This window comes from Telmatherina bonti, assembly GCF_933228915.1.
Source record: "Telmatherina bonti genome assembly, chromosome: 7".
Taxonomy (NCBI): Eukaryota; Metazoa; Chordata; class Actinopteri; order Atheriniformes; family Telmatherinidae; genus Telmatherina; species Telmatherina bonti.
The window spans coordinates 22,397,794-22,415,529 of NC_136625.1; the positions used below are offsets into that span (position 1 = coordinate 22,397,794).

The following is a 17,736-nucleotide window of genomic DNA, read 5'->3' on the forward strand; positions in this document are numbered from 1 at the left end:
ACTCATCTCTATTAGATACAATATGCCACAGCTAATGACAGGCTTAAATCACTTCATATAAACAACATCTGCAAACAGCTTTCTAAGCAAATCCAATACGACCAAACACACAAAGTCATTATACATAAGGCATGTAAGATGTTTACTGTTTAAACTGCTGAGGTTTTCAGGTTATATCTAAATCCAAAAACCTTCCTGGGTCTGCCTCACAGAAATGTCCACTCAGCAAAGGGCTGCAGGTCACATGCTTCATGCTTTCATGTAAACTTTCCACTTCCATTTAAAACAACACATGTCTGGTTCACCACTGACTGCTGAATTAGCTGCTTCAAGCAGACTGATGTTTACACACATACTTATAATCTACATGGCATATAAGACATAAAGATGTGATCTGTATCATGATCATGTTTACAACAATAAGAGCAACAAAAAGAAGTTGATAGACCTTTTATTTTTTAGTTGAATATTTGTTAAGTTAGAATTCATTCGTAAAAAGTTATCATCTTGCATTTTTCTATGTTACTTCTACAAGAATTTTTTTTAATTTTCCATTGATAAAAGCATGTCCTCTTTTGTTTTTGTGTATTCTGGGTTTCACTAATAAGTGATTATTTATTTTTAAAAAGTAATCTGATTTTATATGTATTTGTTAGTGTTAAAGTTTAGGAAAAACAAAAATACATATGAAAAAAACATGTTACTCTATCTTAAAGGAGATTCTCCCATCAAAAACATATAAAGCCATTAAATGCTCTAAAACTCTAAAAGCAAAGGGATCCTTGAAACCAACTAAGAAGAAATGGGTTTCAACAAATGACATATTTTACAAAGTGGATCCTTACAAACAAATTAAGTTTATCAAGTCAATATTATGGATGAAATCAATTAAACAAATTTATCATACGAGTAAAATGATGAGCAATAACTGCTGTCTGTGTGGCACCCAAGTTTAATTAAATGCCCGTAAGGAGCTGTTGTTGTATCTCTATGAAGCTTCGAGTTCAAACACCTGATGTATTAACCTCATTCACCTCCATTTTGTGCCTCAGGAATGAATGAATTAACAAAAACTAAACTAAAAATATAATGTGAATACATAAATTGAAACTCTTCTCAACAACAGAGAGGAAAACTACTCTTTAAGTCTGTTAAACCCATAAATGTAACTGGTAAAAAACCAGCCACTCGTTGGAAAGTTCTGGGCTTTTTCAAAAGCAAACTTATCTTCATAAAGCAACGATCTTCTCATGGTCTATGTAACAAGCAGCAGATGACACCCACACCAGGCATGCTTTGTGATTTCACAGCTACACAACAACAGAGCTTATCTCCACACCTGATGTTTTAACATGATGCTGCAGAACGACAACAGGTGTAATTTAAAACATTAATATTAACTGAAATGCAATATGCCTGGACAGTTTCTGGCTATTGCACACACTCATGTGCAGGAAAAGTGGATGAATCTGATTCATCATATTAGAAAAAACTTATTTTCCAGCTTCAGCAGACTAACTAAACTGTTTATTTTCTTTTCAGCGTTTGTACATGTGAGTCACTTCCTACAAGTTAGATTTCACTTTTACACTGAACTTCTGTTTCTCGGGATGTCCTCCAAAAGTCCCAAAAGTCAGGGTTGTAAAAGACGAGACAGGTTTTCCTTTTTAATGCAGCATCTAATTTCCTCCCTCCTCCTGTCTATGTCCTAAATATGTTATAAGCATTTTCCCAAAGTGAATATAAACACGGGCTGCACGGTGGCGCAGTGGTTAGCACTGTGGCCTCACAGCAAGAAGGTCGCTGGTTCGATCCTTGGCTGGTTTGGTCAGTGGCCTTTCTGTGTGGAGTTTGCATGTTCTCCCCGTGTATGCGTGGGTTCTCTCCGGGTACTCCGGCTTCCTCCCACCATCCAAAGACTCCAAAGACATGCATGATAGGTTAATTGGTCACTCTCAATTGCCCCTAGGAGTGAGTGTGAGTGTGGTTGTTCATCTCTCTGTGTGTGGCCCTGGCAAGCTGTCCAGGGTGTACCCTGCCTGTCGCCCAAAGCTGGCTGGGCGACAGGCAGGGATAGGCTCCAGCTTCCCCGCGACCCTGAATTGGAATAAGCGGTTCGGAAAATGAATGAATGAATGAATATAAATACCAACTATAAAATTCATGACTAAAAACTACATTCTCCACTGTTCCTATGACTACATTAGCCTACACTGAAATAACCCAACCACAGCTATGAATGCAGTGACATCAGAAAGAAGTTAGAGATGACGTTGTAGCAGTTAAAGAAGTTTAATGTGCAAGAGAGATATGCAGAGGTTGCCTGGGTGTCACAGGAGTTTATAATTTAAAAAACGTAGAAAAGGTTAGAAGTTGGAGGTGGGGCGGGGAATACTGAGGGGAGTGGAGAAGTAAAGTGAGAAACGGATGAATAAAAGTCCTCCTGCCAGCACATGAGGGAGGTAACTGCTGGGTGTGAAGCTGATCAAACAGAAGAAGGTGTGGTTTGTTAAAAAAAAAAAAAAAAAGTCTACATTTAAAGGATCAAATGAATTAAGAGAGGGAGGACTGAGACTGAGAAATATGTCAGAGCTCTAGACTGCCTAACTGCACCCAGATAAACACACACAAACACTATGTTGCCATAGTAAGCAAAGGTCTTTGGAAAGCGTCACATAACTCATATGGTGTTGGATAAGAGCCAGATCCCAGCCTCATAAATGACATTGATACAGTTTTCCCACTGGGAAAACTCTGTTCTGCTCATCTTCTAGGCAGACTGCTCGGCATAAGAACCTATTTCTGGTCATGACGTTGTGAGATTTTTTTGGGAGTTCTACCAAAATTTGTTCTGGTTATTCAAACAACATACAGTCATTAAGTTTGCCAAGGAGCAAAGGATTTGGATTCTAAAGTCATCAATAACTCTTTAAATAACATGCCTGTGATGTTGGTTTAAAGTTAGGAAATTATTTGTATGTCAGAAATGGACTGTTTGGCCTCAATACAAGACTTGGCAAGAATACAGGAGTCTTAAAAATTCAGAGCTAACAGAGAACAGTAAAAATATAAGAAAAACACAACACAGTCTGCGCTGCTGGAGAAAACTTAACAAAACAACTGATCTGAACAATATTTCCTCAGACTGATGCAAGCTCCGCTCGAATCACACATCGCAACTACACTGAAACGTGTCAACCTTTAAATGATCTCATATACAATTATTGAGACAAGCCCAAGTTTTGTGTCCTACATGCAAATCAGATTTTTTTTTCTTTTTGCACACTTTCATCAAGATGGAGATACAAAACAAGATTGTGTACATGCAAACTTCAAGCTGTCGAAAACACCCACCAACTGCTCCCACCAGACAACACCTGAGTCACTCATGCGTGATATGTGTTATCATGAGATCTAATTTAGGATGTGATAACCAGATCTGTTAAAAGGGAATTGAGCTTAATTAATGCCCATTTGGCTTAAGTGTCAAAGTACAATGGGATGACTAACAGGAAGAGTAGGTTTGCTTTAATGTCACCCATTGGTTGTGCTCAGGTGGCAGCGAGTGTCGTGGAGAGCAATGCCATCAACACACCATTATTCAAATTTTTGTTTTGCAGGGTGGGTGGGGAGACAGACACAATTCATGGTCAGTGAAAATGAACAAAGCAGGTTCATCTACATTTCAAACGCATATCCGGGTCAAGAGCTTGTTGGCCATCGTTAATGTTTCAGCTCACTTGTCTATAAATATTAGTCAGGGCTGGCAAAGGCATCCGGTGCTTGTAGTTGCATGTATTACCAGTGGAAAATGTCAGGAACAGACATCATTACTCATTTCTATGCCATCTGTATGTGCGTGCCATCGTTAATTATGAGGCCCAACAGAAGACATGAATAATCCCCCCCAATGCATACTTGTGTTCCCTGTTATTTCAAGACTGGCCTGAATGAATTTAATGGAAATTTCTGGATGATGCTTGGGTTCACTTTTTTTTCTTGTGGAACTGCATCACAATTATTTTCTATTTTGAAAAATGTTGGGAGCTGAAAGAATGTGTGGCTGAATCAATAAGACTGAGTTTATAAACAGCTGTTTGACAACAATGAGGATAGTGTTGTTGTTTGCTAAATAGCTTTTCTAGACTGCTATGTAAACTAAGCAAGCTGTAACCTTTGGTCTTCACCTTGTTGTGTTTCTTCATCAAAACTGTCTTCCTCAGAGTTTTGGAAAGGTTTGGTTCAAGAGTTTATCTTGAACAAACACAGATTTTGGAAAAGAGGATTAGCGTGACCTGACCTGGACGCAGGCAGGATTCTTGCAGGTATCACGGAGAGCAACAGTTAGAATAGACTCATCCCTTTGTTTTGTCTTTCCAATTTTCTATTTGCACTCATATGATGAAATCAGACCAATTAGTGGTTTTGTTTTTCTTACTTACCTTTTATTGCTCTCTGAAGATTCCAGCAGTGCCGAGTCTTTGCTGTTGCCATTGGAACTGCCCAGTGACTCGTGGCTGTGGCTCTCGTTCCCATGGCTTTCGTTGCCATGAGACTCCGTCCCGCTCCCACTGGACCCACTGCTCTTCATCTCCACGTCCTCTTCGGGACGCAATCGAGAGCGCACATTCTTCCGAATGTTATGTGGTGAAGCGGGAGGGTCCTGACCGCTGCTGTCGCTGCCCTCCGACAGGAGGCCTAGGTCAGGCCCACCTTGGCTGTAGCCTCCCATCCGGTGCAGCTGTACCACTGAGCTGCAACCCGAGGCCCCCCTTGGCATGGAGCTGCTTGAAGTTGATGGGCTGCACCCAGAGGCTCCATCCTGGTCCTCTTGCACCAGGAAGCAATAGGGCTTGGAGTCTGAGTCCTCTGACATCAGGAGAAGTTCCACCCACCCTGGGCTTTAGGTTAGTTAAGAGGAAAATGAAAGATGGCAATCATCCCATTTTTACAAGGGCAAAGGCCAAGGGAATGAAAGAAGAAATGGATTGATCTGTGGAGAGAAGGAGACCATAATAATAAGAATGTAGATAATATGAACATATTTAAAGATTTAGAAAAATAACATACTGAAATCCACACACTGCAACAAACAACTATATTGTTAGTCATTTTATGCATGCATTAATAAAAAAAAAACAATGCCACATATCTAAATATGGTATTTTACCTATAACATATGCAATGAAACTTTCTGTTTACTAGTGATATTTTGAATTGATCTATTTTAATGTATTCTGTAAAATATATCAAATATTATATAATTATAATTATATTATGTAAATATTTTATAAAATATGGCTGTATTATTTTCTTTTCATATTTATCACAAAGGCAAATTTGCATAATTACAATGTATGCATTAATGTTGAGTTATCATATATCTACTTATTCTTCACTGAGTGGTAATGTATTGGATGACTCACTGACATCCACTAAAGTGGTTAATTTACAAATATACCACCCTTATTCAAGAATATACAAGAAAAAAACTTGTAACTAAACTGTGTCCACTATAGTGACCACTATACACAAAAGGGTTAATAGAGTTGAAGGCAAAAAAAACCTCATATATATTCAGTACATTGCAGTGTGGTGATGGTGCTTTTCCTGGGCAAGCGAAGGTTGGCATGAAACAGATAACTTGCGTCATCTGAGTTTTACAGCCTGCACAGGAAATTAGATTTTCCCATGACGTGAAGGGAGATCATGAGCAACTCAGTCATGAGCTTTTTTTTAAATGGTCAGCAGCATTTATTCAGTGTTTGAGCGTATTCAGTTACTCCACACATTTAATACTGACATGATACTTAAACACAAGAAAACAAAAGTTCATTTCCAACAACAGACATACATACACACTTTAAATATCAGGGTGAAATCAATCTGCACACATCTTCCTTCAAAAAGATGTCTTATGCCTTTTGTCTGGTATGATGCTGGACCACTTCACAGAGTTTACCCCCTGACCTCTGAAGAGCCCTGTGGATGCCTCTGATGTACAAAGAAAAGCCTCCCTGGTTCAGACAGCGTGGCCTTTAAGAACAGCAGGTCTGTCCCGTCTGAGCCCTTCAACCCTTGCAAAGGATTTTTCACCTTGGAACAGAGAACACTAGGCAAGATTTATCTGAATGCCACCACGTCGCTGGCCAGCAGTGTGGAACTTTTCCCTGTTATCTTTGATCTCACATGAGGCAGCAAAGAACACTTTCAGACATAATGCCCTGCATAAAAAAACCCTGTGCCATCGCTGATAACTGTGCCACATGTCAGATTTTCAAACAGTTTTAATTGAGAACACTTTATTATTGGGGAGGATCAACAAGGCATCAACAAGGCAAACTGGAAAGAAACTAAAAATCAAAAGAAGAAAATAAATACTCTTTTCAACAAGTCATCTATGAAAAATAACTTTTGAACATTTTGTAAAACAGTTGTTATATCAACGACAAAGAAATAAGGTTCAAAGTGTGCATTCCCAGTTTTGGTTGATGATAAACCAAAAGATGATACAGAAGACTTGCAATTCCATGATGCTTTGAAAGTTATGGCCTCGACCACCCACAGAGCAACATGTGCACGTGCAAATGCACACATGAAATGAGATTGTACTTGCTACTTTAGTTCATAATGACATACTATTTATTACTTATTATTACTGTATTGATGCATATGGCACATGGTTTCACAGTCACTGCAGGAAGAACTTGTCACTCCGGTTATCTGCAAATATGCTAAGGATGTGTCGACAGTAGAGATAAAATATTTGGCACAGTGGGTTATGTCATAGAAGCAGAACGTTCTTTACAGCAGACAAGTGCTGTCTTGATAATTATGTTCAAATACTATGTTGTCTCTCATTGTCAAGCACTTTTAATATTTGCTATGTGTTGGGATTTATTTGTGTTGCAGGATTTATTTCTTTTTAATAATAACTTGATTAACTTTTATTTTACACTTGTAATATTTACTTGAGAAGTTCATCCTTCCTAACTTTTTCCTGTGTATTTCAGAGGGAGTTCAGAGCTTTAATTATCAGGCTGTATGTCTGTGTTCACTACCATAAAACAGAACAAAATCAACACACTGCAATCAATTATCAGGGACTGACAGATTGAATTCTTCATGAAAAGGGGGTTTAAAAGTTTTCACGTTTAAAAAAAAAACTGAGGAGCGCAGGAGCTAAATTTGTTTAAAATACTAGTTAAAATAATTTTTAAAAATAAATTTATAAAATGTGAATCTTGTTAAAAACATTTTTTATCCAACTTGAAACCGTTGTGTGCATGTTGAAATCCTGCTTCAGATGCTAACCGGTATGACCTGGAAATCCAAAAGGCTAATGAATAACGCAATTTGACACGTCATGCATCGGCAACTAAAGAAAAAGATTACTGTAAAATGACTGGAGCAAGGTATTTCCGATTAATATTTAACAGTTTTGTTGGTCTTATCAGACGACAGAGAGCACTGAGGGCATACTATTCAGTTTATCATCAAGTTGCTTCAAACTAGCACTTTTGTGCTGCTTTTGTTAAGTGGGTCAGCAACAGCCAGTGAGTGACATGATGAAAGAATTGAGTGGGAACCCACGGGGTAGTAGTTTGGAAAATGCCTGTTAAGCTAAAGTGGAGCAAATGGTTTGGCAATGACTCGACTTCTGTGGCTGATGTTTTCCTGCAGGACATGATGAAAATGCCCTCTATGCCTGATAAAATACAGAATGTTTTATTAGGCATAGTGGAGTGCACCATCTAACCATGTGGCATTACTCACTCAATGTACTTCACTTACTGAACATTCTGGACAAACAGCTACCCCTGTTTTTTTGGGGGATTTTTTTTAACCAAAAAGCTTTTGGAGGAACTGCTGCAGAGGCAAAAATTCTAGCTTACATATGGTCCAAAGTTAACGTGCAAACAGCTAATTTGTCTGATATCAAAGTCCAAAAGTTCACAGTAGGTATCGACTGTCTGCCACTTTCACCTCACTGGCTTACAATCGGGCCAATTCTGCTGGCACTCTTCCAGCAGACAGAGATGACAAGAGTGAGACCACAGAGCTGCAAGCAAGGAAACCCAAGCATGTCTGACGCTGAGACTTATCAACAGGTAACAGGACTGGCATCTTTAGGGCAAGAATAGACAGGGATCATCAGACTGTAAACAATATTCTCCACATTTGGCATTAGTCTTCAGAGAAATGCTGAGAACACAGATTCATATATATATATATATATATATATATATATATATATATATATATATATATATATATATATATATATATATATATATATTTAAAGCTCTAGTCATTTCTGGAAAAATGCATTAATTGCATTCCAATTCAGAATAGTATCAAAAGAAAATGTCTTGAAAAAAAATCTAACGTTAAAATATTGTTTAAATATTTTAACAACTCCAGAGCTCTGACTTGTGCAGTGGTGTAGCTACTGACAAATGTTCCACATTTATTTGAAAGGAAACTTTAATTAAATCTTAATTAAAGTTAATACTGTATATAAAGTTTACCATAGAGAACTGCTTTAATTTATTCATTATTTTATTATTTCTTAAAATCTTCTCTTTATGAAAGTTTTCTCTTTTTTTTTTAAAGGTTTTATTTACATGTGTCACCCTTCTTGTGTCTGGGCCAGTTACCATCTGGGCCACCCAGCAAAAGAAATATTCAAGACCTGTCCTGTTTGCAATATCAAAAGTGTTAACTTTCAGTTTAATGTTGGATGTGTTAAAACTAGCTTGCATTTATTTTATTTGTCCTGGTCTTAAAATACAATAACAGAATATTTTTAGTTTATATGATATGACTGAGATATTCTGAGGTATGTGATACGACTTGTGGAAAAACTGCGCCACTTGTGTGTGACCATGGCAGAATGTGGACATGTAGGGAGAGACAGGAAGGAAAGGAAGGAATGACGTGAGTGCATAATGTCCAAACTAAAGCTAGCCTATTACTGACAGTAGCTGTTGTCTCAAGCATAAGGCATCTTGTGGAAAACTTGATCTCTTTGCAATGACGGGCTGCTTTGTATTAACACTTGAATTTTTTTTAAATCTTCTTAAATGATACAACAAATGTATTCATAAGTCATTATTCAATGACTGTGTTCTGTGAATCCTATTGATTTAAAACCTAACACAACACATTTGACTAGATTAATTGAATGTTTTTATTTTCTAAAACTATTCTAAGTTCATTTTTTATTTAAATGGCATCCATTAAGATCAAAATCACAACGTAATCCACAAAGAGATGCAATAAGATAATATAAAATAGTTCACAAGGCGGGAAAAATACTGAACTAAAGCAATTCTTCTATTCTATAACAATACACATTCATGCTATATCTCCCTCTGTCATCAGGTCTTCACATTCACTTTCATCTGACGTAAAAGGATGCACAAGACTTGCTCTGGTCATGACCTCTCGCTACTGCGTCATCTCAACACATCTTATACAACTACCACTGAAGTTACAACACTCTTTCAACCACGTCATGCTGAAGGCATTCATTCTTGAACAGCCGATTTATACACACAAGCATATTTTAGTGTAAATTTAGACTGTCTCGCTGAAAGTCCGATATGTCATTGCTTATAATGTTGGTTTTGGAGAAAGCTTATTCTTGAATAGGTACCGCCCGGCAACAAAATGCAAGAAGTTATTTGAATGACGATCTCCCTCCTCTGTGGGCAGGGAAATTTTAGTCGAGATGGCAACCCTTCCGTCCGCTGATCGCAGCATTCAGATAAACACTCTGGACTTCTCCCTTGCCAACCCCTTACATGCGTCAGTCTTCCTTTCTCCTCCCTCGCAAGTCACAAAGGGCAAGCTGAATTTGGCTTCATCAGTCTTGAGCTATGCAGCACGGGATCCCATTATAAGGTCTTTGTTTCAATTCTCAACCCTGAAAGTGAATTAATTTAATCATCTTGTATTACCTTTCTGATTTTACTTTAAATACAAGTTTTCAGCCAGCTGTTATATTTCACTTTTTTTTTTTTGTTGCTGTTTTTCACAATGAAAGTAAGGTAACCAACAACAGATGCAGACTAGAAGTAACCTACTTGCCACCTCAGTCATTGATAAGAAGCGACGTATCTTGCCGGTTATTCAGCTGAAGCAGATCAAGTCTCTCCGTAAAGAACCGAACCGCACGTCGTAAATGATCTATTTGGACTTGCATGTGAAGTTTTGCCATGTGCTGCATCAGTGGACTTTTATGTAAGGCGTTATGCCAGAAATTTCCTGTGACAGTGACACCGCAGTGGACGTCTACGATGCTCCATATGTGACTCTGACATCACCTCCCCAGTCCCTCTGCTCCAGTTACGCCGTCATTTCGCGATGTCCATCACTTTTACTACTGGCTGCATTTACTCTTATTATATAAAGTTCACATGAGCTCACGTCGCCTGCGGTTTTTCAGGTTTCCTCGCGCAGGGCTGCTCCGTCACGCTTGGGCCAAGGTTCTGAATCCTTATAGAAACGGTGCGCATTCAAAGTGTACACATATTAAGTTTCACAGTGACACACTTATGCAACTTTCACCTCATAAATTTGGCATATTTCTTGCTGAGTGTAGCTGTGGAGTTACCCACATCTTACACGTTTTAAATACACAACTACCCCGCAGCTTACAGTTCACACAAGTAAAATTCAACTCACCTTATAGAAGAAATGCAGTGTTGCGTGTGTTAGTTGGAAAAATTATTGTTGTTGAAGCTCTTTTTCCTGACTCCTGCTAGGGATGCGGTACGCGTGCCACTGGTTAATGCCTGGTTTGATTCACAGCTTGCTTCCGTCCCGCCGTCCACACACAGTGCCCCGCATCCACAACGCAGGCAGTGACCTCATTTCAGGCTCCTCCCTAAGCTCCTCCCCCAACTCTACACCTATTGGTCTCTACCACGGACAACCTCTGCCTCACAGAAGATTAAACCAATTGAAACAAAGAGGGCTGGCGCGGGCGACACGTAAAACGCCGCTCCGCGATGCCATTCGTCCAACTGGCTGTCAGTCTCTTTATGTAAGGGTTGTCACCCCTTTCACGTGGAAACCCACGGCTTCTCCCGGCGTGAGAGCTGCGAGAGCAAATCACTACGACGTAGCTGCCAGTGAATGAAACGGTGGCGATGGTTGGCTCACAGCGGCTCAGAGTGACCGACTGTTATCTAAACTGTTATACAAGTGTGTGTATGGCAATGTGGGTGAACTGTTTGGTGTGCGTGCGCATAAAAGTTCCTTTACTCCCTTGAATATGTTACATGACTCGATTTGCCTTTGACTGTGTAGTCATATTACATAAAAATCAGTTATGTGATGTTGCAGTTATATACTGTGTAATATTGGCGTCACAGTGCGCGCTGCGCAATGATATTTGGTAGCAAAGTGATTACTTTTAAGGAAAAAAATGGCATGAATAGGTTATTTTTTAGAAGAGAGATAGGCTAGTTTCCATCTCTTCATTTAACCATAGACTGGTTTTTAAATCTAAAAATTCGTTATCATGTTTGAAGCTAAACAAATATTATTGACTGGCTTTACTTTTACAGGGTTGTAAAATAAATGTGAGACCCATGATACACCTGCTAATGGTGGCTAAATCTTTTTAAAAAAAAAAAAAAGAAAAGAAAATATGGTTCAAAGGAGCATCCAATCAAAAAGATCATATTGTCCAAACACAACTCTACTGCTGTTGTAGCCTGTGGGATATTCTGAACCTTCCTCTTCTGTGGAGCAAGTCAAACAGTCCCTCTAGTGGCAGAATAGTTCTGTATTTAGACTGAGCTCAGCTCAGGTAAACTTTGTTTGATGACAAAGTTGGACATCTTTTAGGGAAAGAAATGCAAAAATGCATTCACCTTTGCATTATAATGTTATTACATCATGTTCTGTTTAAATTAATAGAAAAAAGTAAATACCAGCTAAGAAACGGTGTCAAATGTGAAATGTGTGTCAATGGAGAGGAACTGCTGTACGGTACAAAAACGGGCTTGGTACAGCCCATACCAAGCCCTTTAAAAGCAAGTTTAAAACAAACTCACTAAATGTTATTCTCAGTTTCTGGTGCTTAAATGTCAAAATGACTATAGTGTGCAAGACTATATTTTGTGATTCCACATATGTGCGAGAATTTGTATTAATTTACAGGGCTCCATGTACAGTTATCCTACAATAGAAGGTATCGTGTGCCTTGGCAACAGTGCAAGCAGTTTGGTAAAGAGATTTTCACAGCCCACATAAAACACAACCAAAGCATATATGCCCTGCATATATACTGGTGTGCAATCTAACATCAAACATAAAAGTCACACAGATTTTGACTTTGTTATGATTGACTGAGCAGAATCTGTAACTAACTAACTAGCTAACTAAATGAATGAATGAATGAATGAATTAATTAATTAACAAATAAACAAATAAAACGGCTGTTCTTAGTTAAGTGAATTACTTCCCCTGATCCCCCCACCTCCCTCTGTATTTTCCATCACACCGATTCTGTGACAGCAGAGAGGACTGATACTACTCTTTCTTTTTGTAAATGCATAAGTGGACTGATTTTCCAAATTCGTAAAATCTCTGGCTGCTGCTGAAGAATTACAAACATTTATCTTCTGAGGGAACTTTAATTCCTCAAAAATTAACCCCAAATTAAAATGTAATTAACTTTTGAAGTGGAGCTGACTTGTCTGTGAGTCCTGTTCCTTGTTCTGAATGAATGATTGCTGGTGGGAAAACTGACATTCCTCGGCCTGACTAATGGTACTTCATCACTCAGCCAGCATAAAGTCCCCCAAAATGAACTTTTTATAGTTTATTTAGGACTGTGCCATTTAAGATTCAGCCATAAATTACTACTAATAATCTTACAAATATACTACCCTCTGATCACACAGTTATAGAGAACAGTGGTACTGTCTTATGATCTACATCTAGCTGAGCAGGAACACCTTGCATCGACTGCAAATCAAGTTGAGGTAATAAATGGCCTGTCAGTTGGGAGAAATGATCACTTCATAATTATCACAATATTAAAATTTTAGTTAATTCGCACTCATTTTTATGTAATCATTTTCATTCTGTTAGAAACCCCCAATCCAACTTTAAAGAAAGTTATGCAGAGTGTTAGACAGATTTATACAAATTAGTTCAAATGTATAAAGTGGATTTAGTGTTTGTTGCATTGAAAAAATCCTTATCAGTTTGCAAAATGCTTAATTTTAAACTAAGACACAAAAGTCAAAATTTATAATCCACTTACAAACTGCAAGTGTCAGCAGAAAAAGAACAAAACTGGGCTCTTTCATCAATGAATTACAGTGTGGATCCACAGAGTCTGCTGGGTCGCAACTTGACCAACAAACCATGCTTGCAAAAAGACACAGAGCTCTAGATGGCAAAACAAATCCCAAAAAACATCCAGTCTTGAATTGTTCTTGTTGCCTGGTGCTCCGTGTCCTTCTGAGCAGATTTTGACATTGCTGCTAAGGAATAATAAAAAAGCAAACAGTGTCAGACCTACAACGTCTTATCATAATCTTCTTTCATGCACTTGTGGAGCTTGTAACAAAATCAGCCCTAAGCATTTAAAAAATCCACCAACTTAACATAAAATGAATAAATCAGTCAAGAATTTTCTGGTGCCATGTGGAAGATGCTTCAAAACTACAGCTGCTCCATTCCTACGTAGTCAGTGACGCAAACGCCACTAAACAAGGATTAATATGTCTATGTAAGCTAGAGATGGCTGACAGACATGAAGAGATCCAATGATGCAACATAAGCTCTCTCCATGTTTGGTGCCTGAAACTAAAAGTGTGAGAGTGACGTAAATTGGCTCAGCAGTCAGTGCTGTTATCAAGACCTACACGGAAAGCAGGGTATCCCCCGGTATGAGGGGGTGGAGTGAGACTGCAACCATATAAAGTAGAATCATCAGTTCCACTAGAAACACTCAGACAGCAGACTGAGGAGAACGAACAGTGAGTCAGTTGGATCATCCAAGTTAGGTGTATTGAATACTGTCCAGAACAGCAACAGCATAAATAAAATTAAAAGATTAATCAGCTGTTTACACGTGCCTGGGAAATACCATCAATTTGGTGAGACAATTAAGCTCAACCTACATCTCTCTGAGTAAAATGATTGATAAGAGCTGTAGTTAAACTTTTAAAGGGTTCTGCATTTATATGCCCTAAAAGCATATCACAGTGATGAGCCATATTCATGTTCCTGTTCATTTGTTACTCCTGCTTAAAGTAACAGGCACAATAGGCATTTAAAATGAACATGTAATGTAAAAACATAGTGTTTGTGTGTGTGCTTGTGTCCATGTGAATTCATGCACATGTGTCACATGTGATGTTCTGCCCTTAGAGACTAGTTGTGTCATGCCCACCACAACATGCATGCTCTGTCTTTTTTCATCAGCCCTACTCATACTGGGTTTTTCCATGTATACTTGGGTATTCCAAGCAAACTGTACAATGATTCCAGTTTTCACTCTACTCCCTCTGTTCTGGTGTTGAAACCCAGAGCAAGTCTTCACTCTTGGTCTGAAATGTCTCCTCAGATGCCAGTTCTTCAGATGCCTCTCCCTCTCCTGGTCAGTCTCTTCAAAGTCTGGATCCAAATGGGTTTTCTTCCACTTCTGTAACTACCTCCTCTATCTAGAAAGGTATGTAGGAAGATGTGATACATTGTTTCATCGTGAAGACCAGTACATAAGCATGGGAACGAGGTGTTAATACACAAAAGACATTGTTCAGTTTGACAAGTGTGTGTGTTTGTGTGTTGGGATGGTTTGTACAGGGACATTTTTTCATCTGATGGATGAATATAATCTGGATACCCATTCACTTCATATGGCAGTCACCTTTGACTTGAACTCCACGAGTGTAACAGATTTGAGTAAAACACTCAAAATGAAATAATAGTGTTGATCATCACTTTAAATGTTTAGGTGCTCAGAGTGGAGGGTATTATAAGGCTTGAGCAATCAGATGTAAAATGCAATATTTATGAATGTTTTAAGTAAATTTGGTCAGATATGACCAAAACACAATATGAAAGGCTTTATAAACATACAATCTGAAAAATTAAGCCTCAGTTGCTCCCTTTATTTTGATCTTTATACAAATTTCATCAAAAATGTGCTTTTTTTTAAAAAAAACAAAAACAAAAAAGATTAAACTTTCAAAGCATAAACATGGCAAAAATAAGCCCACATTTGAGCTACTTTTGTTACTTGTCTAAAGACTACACTGATTCACAGCAGCATGTATTGTACAACAGATACTGGGGTTATAAACGCAGCGTTTGTGGTTAGATGTGTTCTGCCAGTCCACAAATAACTTGTTATACAGTGTATTGAGATTTTGTCGACAGTAAAAGGAAGAAGTGTACTCTCCTACACTCTAAAAAAGACTGAAGTCTTCCTCCCACTCAGATATCAAGTGGGGGTGTTATTCCCATGGTTTAAACTACGTCATTAGCGCAGATCTTTGAAGCAGGGGCTGAGGAAGTGGAAGCGTTTCCACATCATGTTACAGTATTAGCTGTGCATTGGGATGGACCAGCGCCAGCTCCCATTACTGTATATTTGATGCATCCATTTAAGCCATGAGGGTATGATTTTGTGACTCAAACACGTCTGTGTTTCTCCCCCATTCCCTAGTTCTGAGAAACATGATGAGATTTTTGAAGGCAGTAATAACTTCACATCTGATTCCACTCATCAGTAATACTGCACACATAGCAAGCCCAGGGCATGCCACCTCTGGCTGTAAGTGCACAAGAGAAAGCTTTTTCTGGAAATGTGAAAAACTCTGAAAATGAACACAACAGGGAGAGGATCACTCACTAACCAACCATAATTCAACCCCTCAGATTTCTCATCATAGACCGTCACTCCAGCAACAACCTTACAGGATAAAAGGTTGTAAGAACTCCCCTCCACCTATCTTGTTTTTTTTTTTTGTAAAAGTAGCACACTAGAAATGAACATATTTAGTTTTATATGATTGCATGTTTAATGTTTATACAAGATTCATTAAAAGACCCACAACATGACAGCTGGAATACCTATATTGGCTATTCAACATAATACATCAGGGCTGCACAAACCTGATAGATATGTGGCATCTCAGCTTCACCCAAATAAGCATTTTCAGCAACTTTGCCTAAGTCATTAAAAATAATCACTTTCATTTGTGGCACTCACCACTAAGCGGTCTCTTGATACAAGCCCACAGACATTCAGTTTTGTTTCTCACCATTATGATAACTTGCTATCCTGCAGCCAATCAGTCAGAAGTGAATCACATCTCTGATCCTGTGGGCTTTGAGGATTCACCTCCAAACCAACACCTAGTTTCACAGTGACAATTTAGGGAACACATTATTTTTGTCTGTGTGTACAGAGCATTTAGGACTCCTCTTTGCTTTTCATCACCCTGTTGAACAAGAGCACTTCACTGTGAATGTGGTTTCCGCTTATAGCGCTTGGAGCTCGAGTTGCCTCCGTCTTTGAACGCACTCCGTCCCACACACAGATAGTCAGCGAGATGTAGGCGGGTGACGATAAACTAAAATGTGGAATTCTGGCGCAAATCTGACGTAAGCCACAGATGGCAGCGTCTGCTGATCAGATGCATTTCATCTGCAATTAAACCTGCGTGACAGAGAGAAAATACATCAACCAGGTTATCTTTTATATACCATGAGGATAAAACGAGGGAATCTGTTCAGAATCTTTTTTCTTGTCCTAAGACTCAGAGAAGCTGCATATTTAGATTTTCACAGGATAACTTGAAGTGTTACTAGTTTGCCAATGTAAACTCATCTCAAAATTAGGTAAATTCTGTGAAAATTAATTTTTTCAGGACATTTTACAACCATGCATTGAATTTTCTTTTGAATGCTGTACATTGATAAATGTATCACACCTGCACCCCACAACCAAACATGTATTTCTAATATATTGTAAATGGGCCAAATATAAACATAAATTAGACCTCAGCAACTAATATTGCATCCTTCAGAAACTACACATAACTGTTCATCAGTTTCTGAACTTTTTGACCACATTTTCATTTTCATAGAAATTTCTAGCAGTGTTTATGTGTGGCATATGTACACGATTTAATCTTCAAATGTGAATTTAGCATTTTTTTCCTTCACACCGTGGTCATTTCTTCCTTCTGAGCCATGTCTGGAAAGATCTGGTTTGTTGAGGATGATTACCCTATCAAACACCCCAGTTGGTTTCACAAAATAACAATTTTTTAAAATGTTATTTTTTTTTTACTGGAAATAACATAATTTACACGCAGATCAGTTGCAGAACCATGTTTAAGGACTTAAGCAGTGGGATGCAGGGTTTCCATCACACACACACACACACACACACACACACACACACACACACACACACACACACACACACACACACACACGCCTCATTTTCTACACTCAATGATCCTTCTGTCAGTCGGATGTGAGTCAGTTCTTCCATCCTTCCTAACATTGGATAAGGAGGTGGAAAGGGTTAATGCTCAACATCTACCCAGACTGAGGACTCAGCAGCCAAAGTTGCACTCACTTATTTGAGATTTTGCTGTCAGTCTTTTAACACATATAGAAAAAGTATTTAGTCCATCAAATCGTAGAGGCACGTTTCTTGGATGCGGTGAAACCTGCTTCTGTCTG

General features: G+C 38.5%; 1 protein-coding gene across 3 annotated transcripts in view; it reads right to left on the bottom strand.

Annotated features, from left to right (window-relative positions):
* per2 (period circadian clock 2) overlaps nucleotides 1-10,834 on the bottom strand; it is a 28,783-nt gene extending 17,949 nt beyond the window's left edge. For all 3 annotated transcript variants that reach the window (XM_079243406.1, XM_079243405.1, XM_079243404.1), the window contains exons 1-2: nucleotides 10,693-10,834; nucleotides 4,443-4,993 (exon numbers count right to left, since the gene is read on the bottom strand). In XM_079243406.1, the coding sequence (XP_079099532.1) occupies nucleotides 4,443-4,876 (434 nt within the window). In that variant the 5' untranslated portion in view covers nucleotides 4,877-4,993; nucleotides 10,693-10,834. The remainder of the gene's footprint in view (nucleotides 1-4,442; nucleotides 4,994-10,692) is intronic.
* Nucleotides 10,835-17,736: the final 6,902 nt, after the last annotated feature.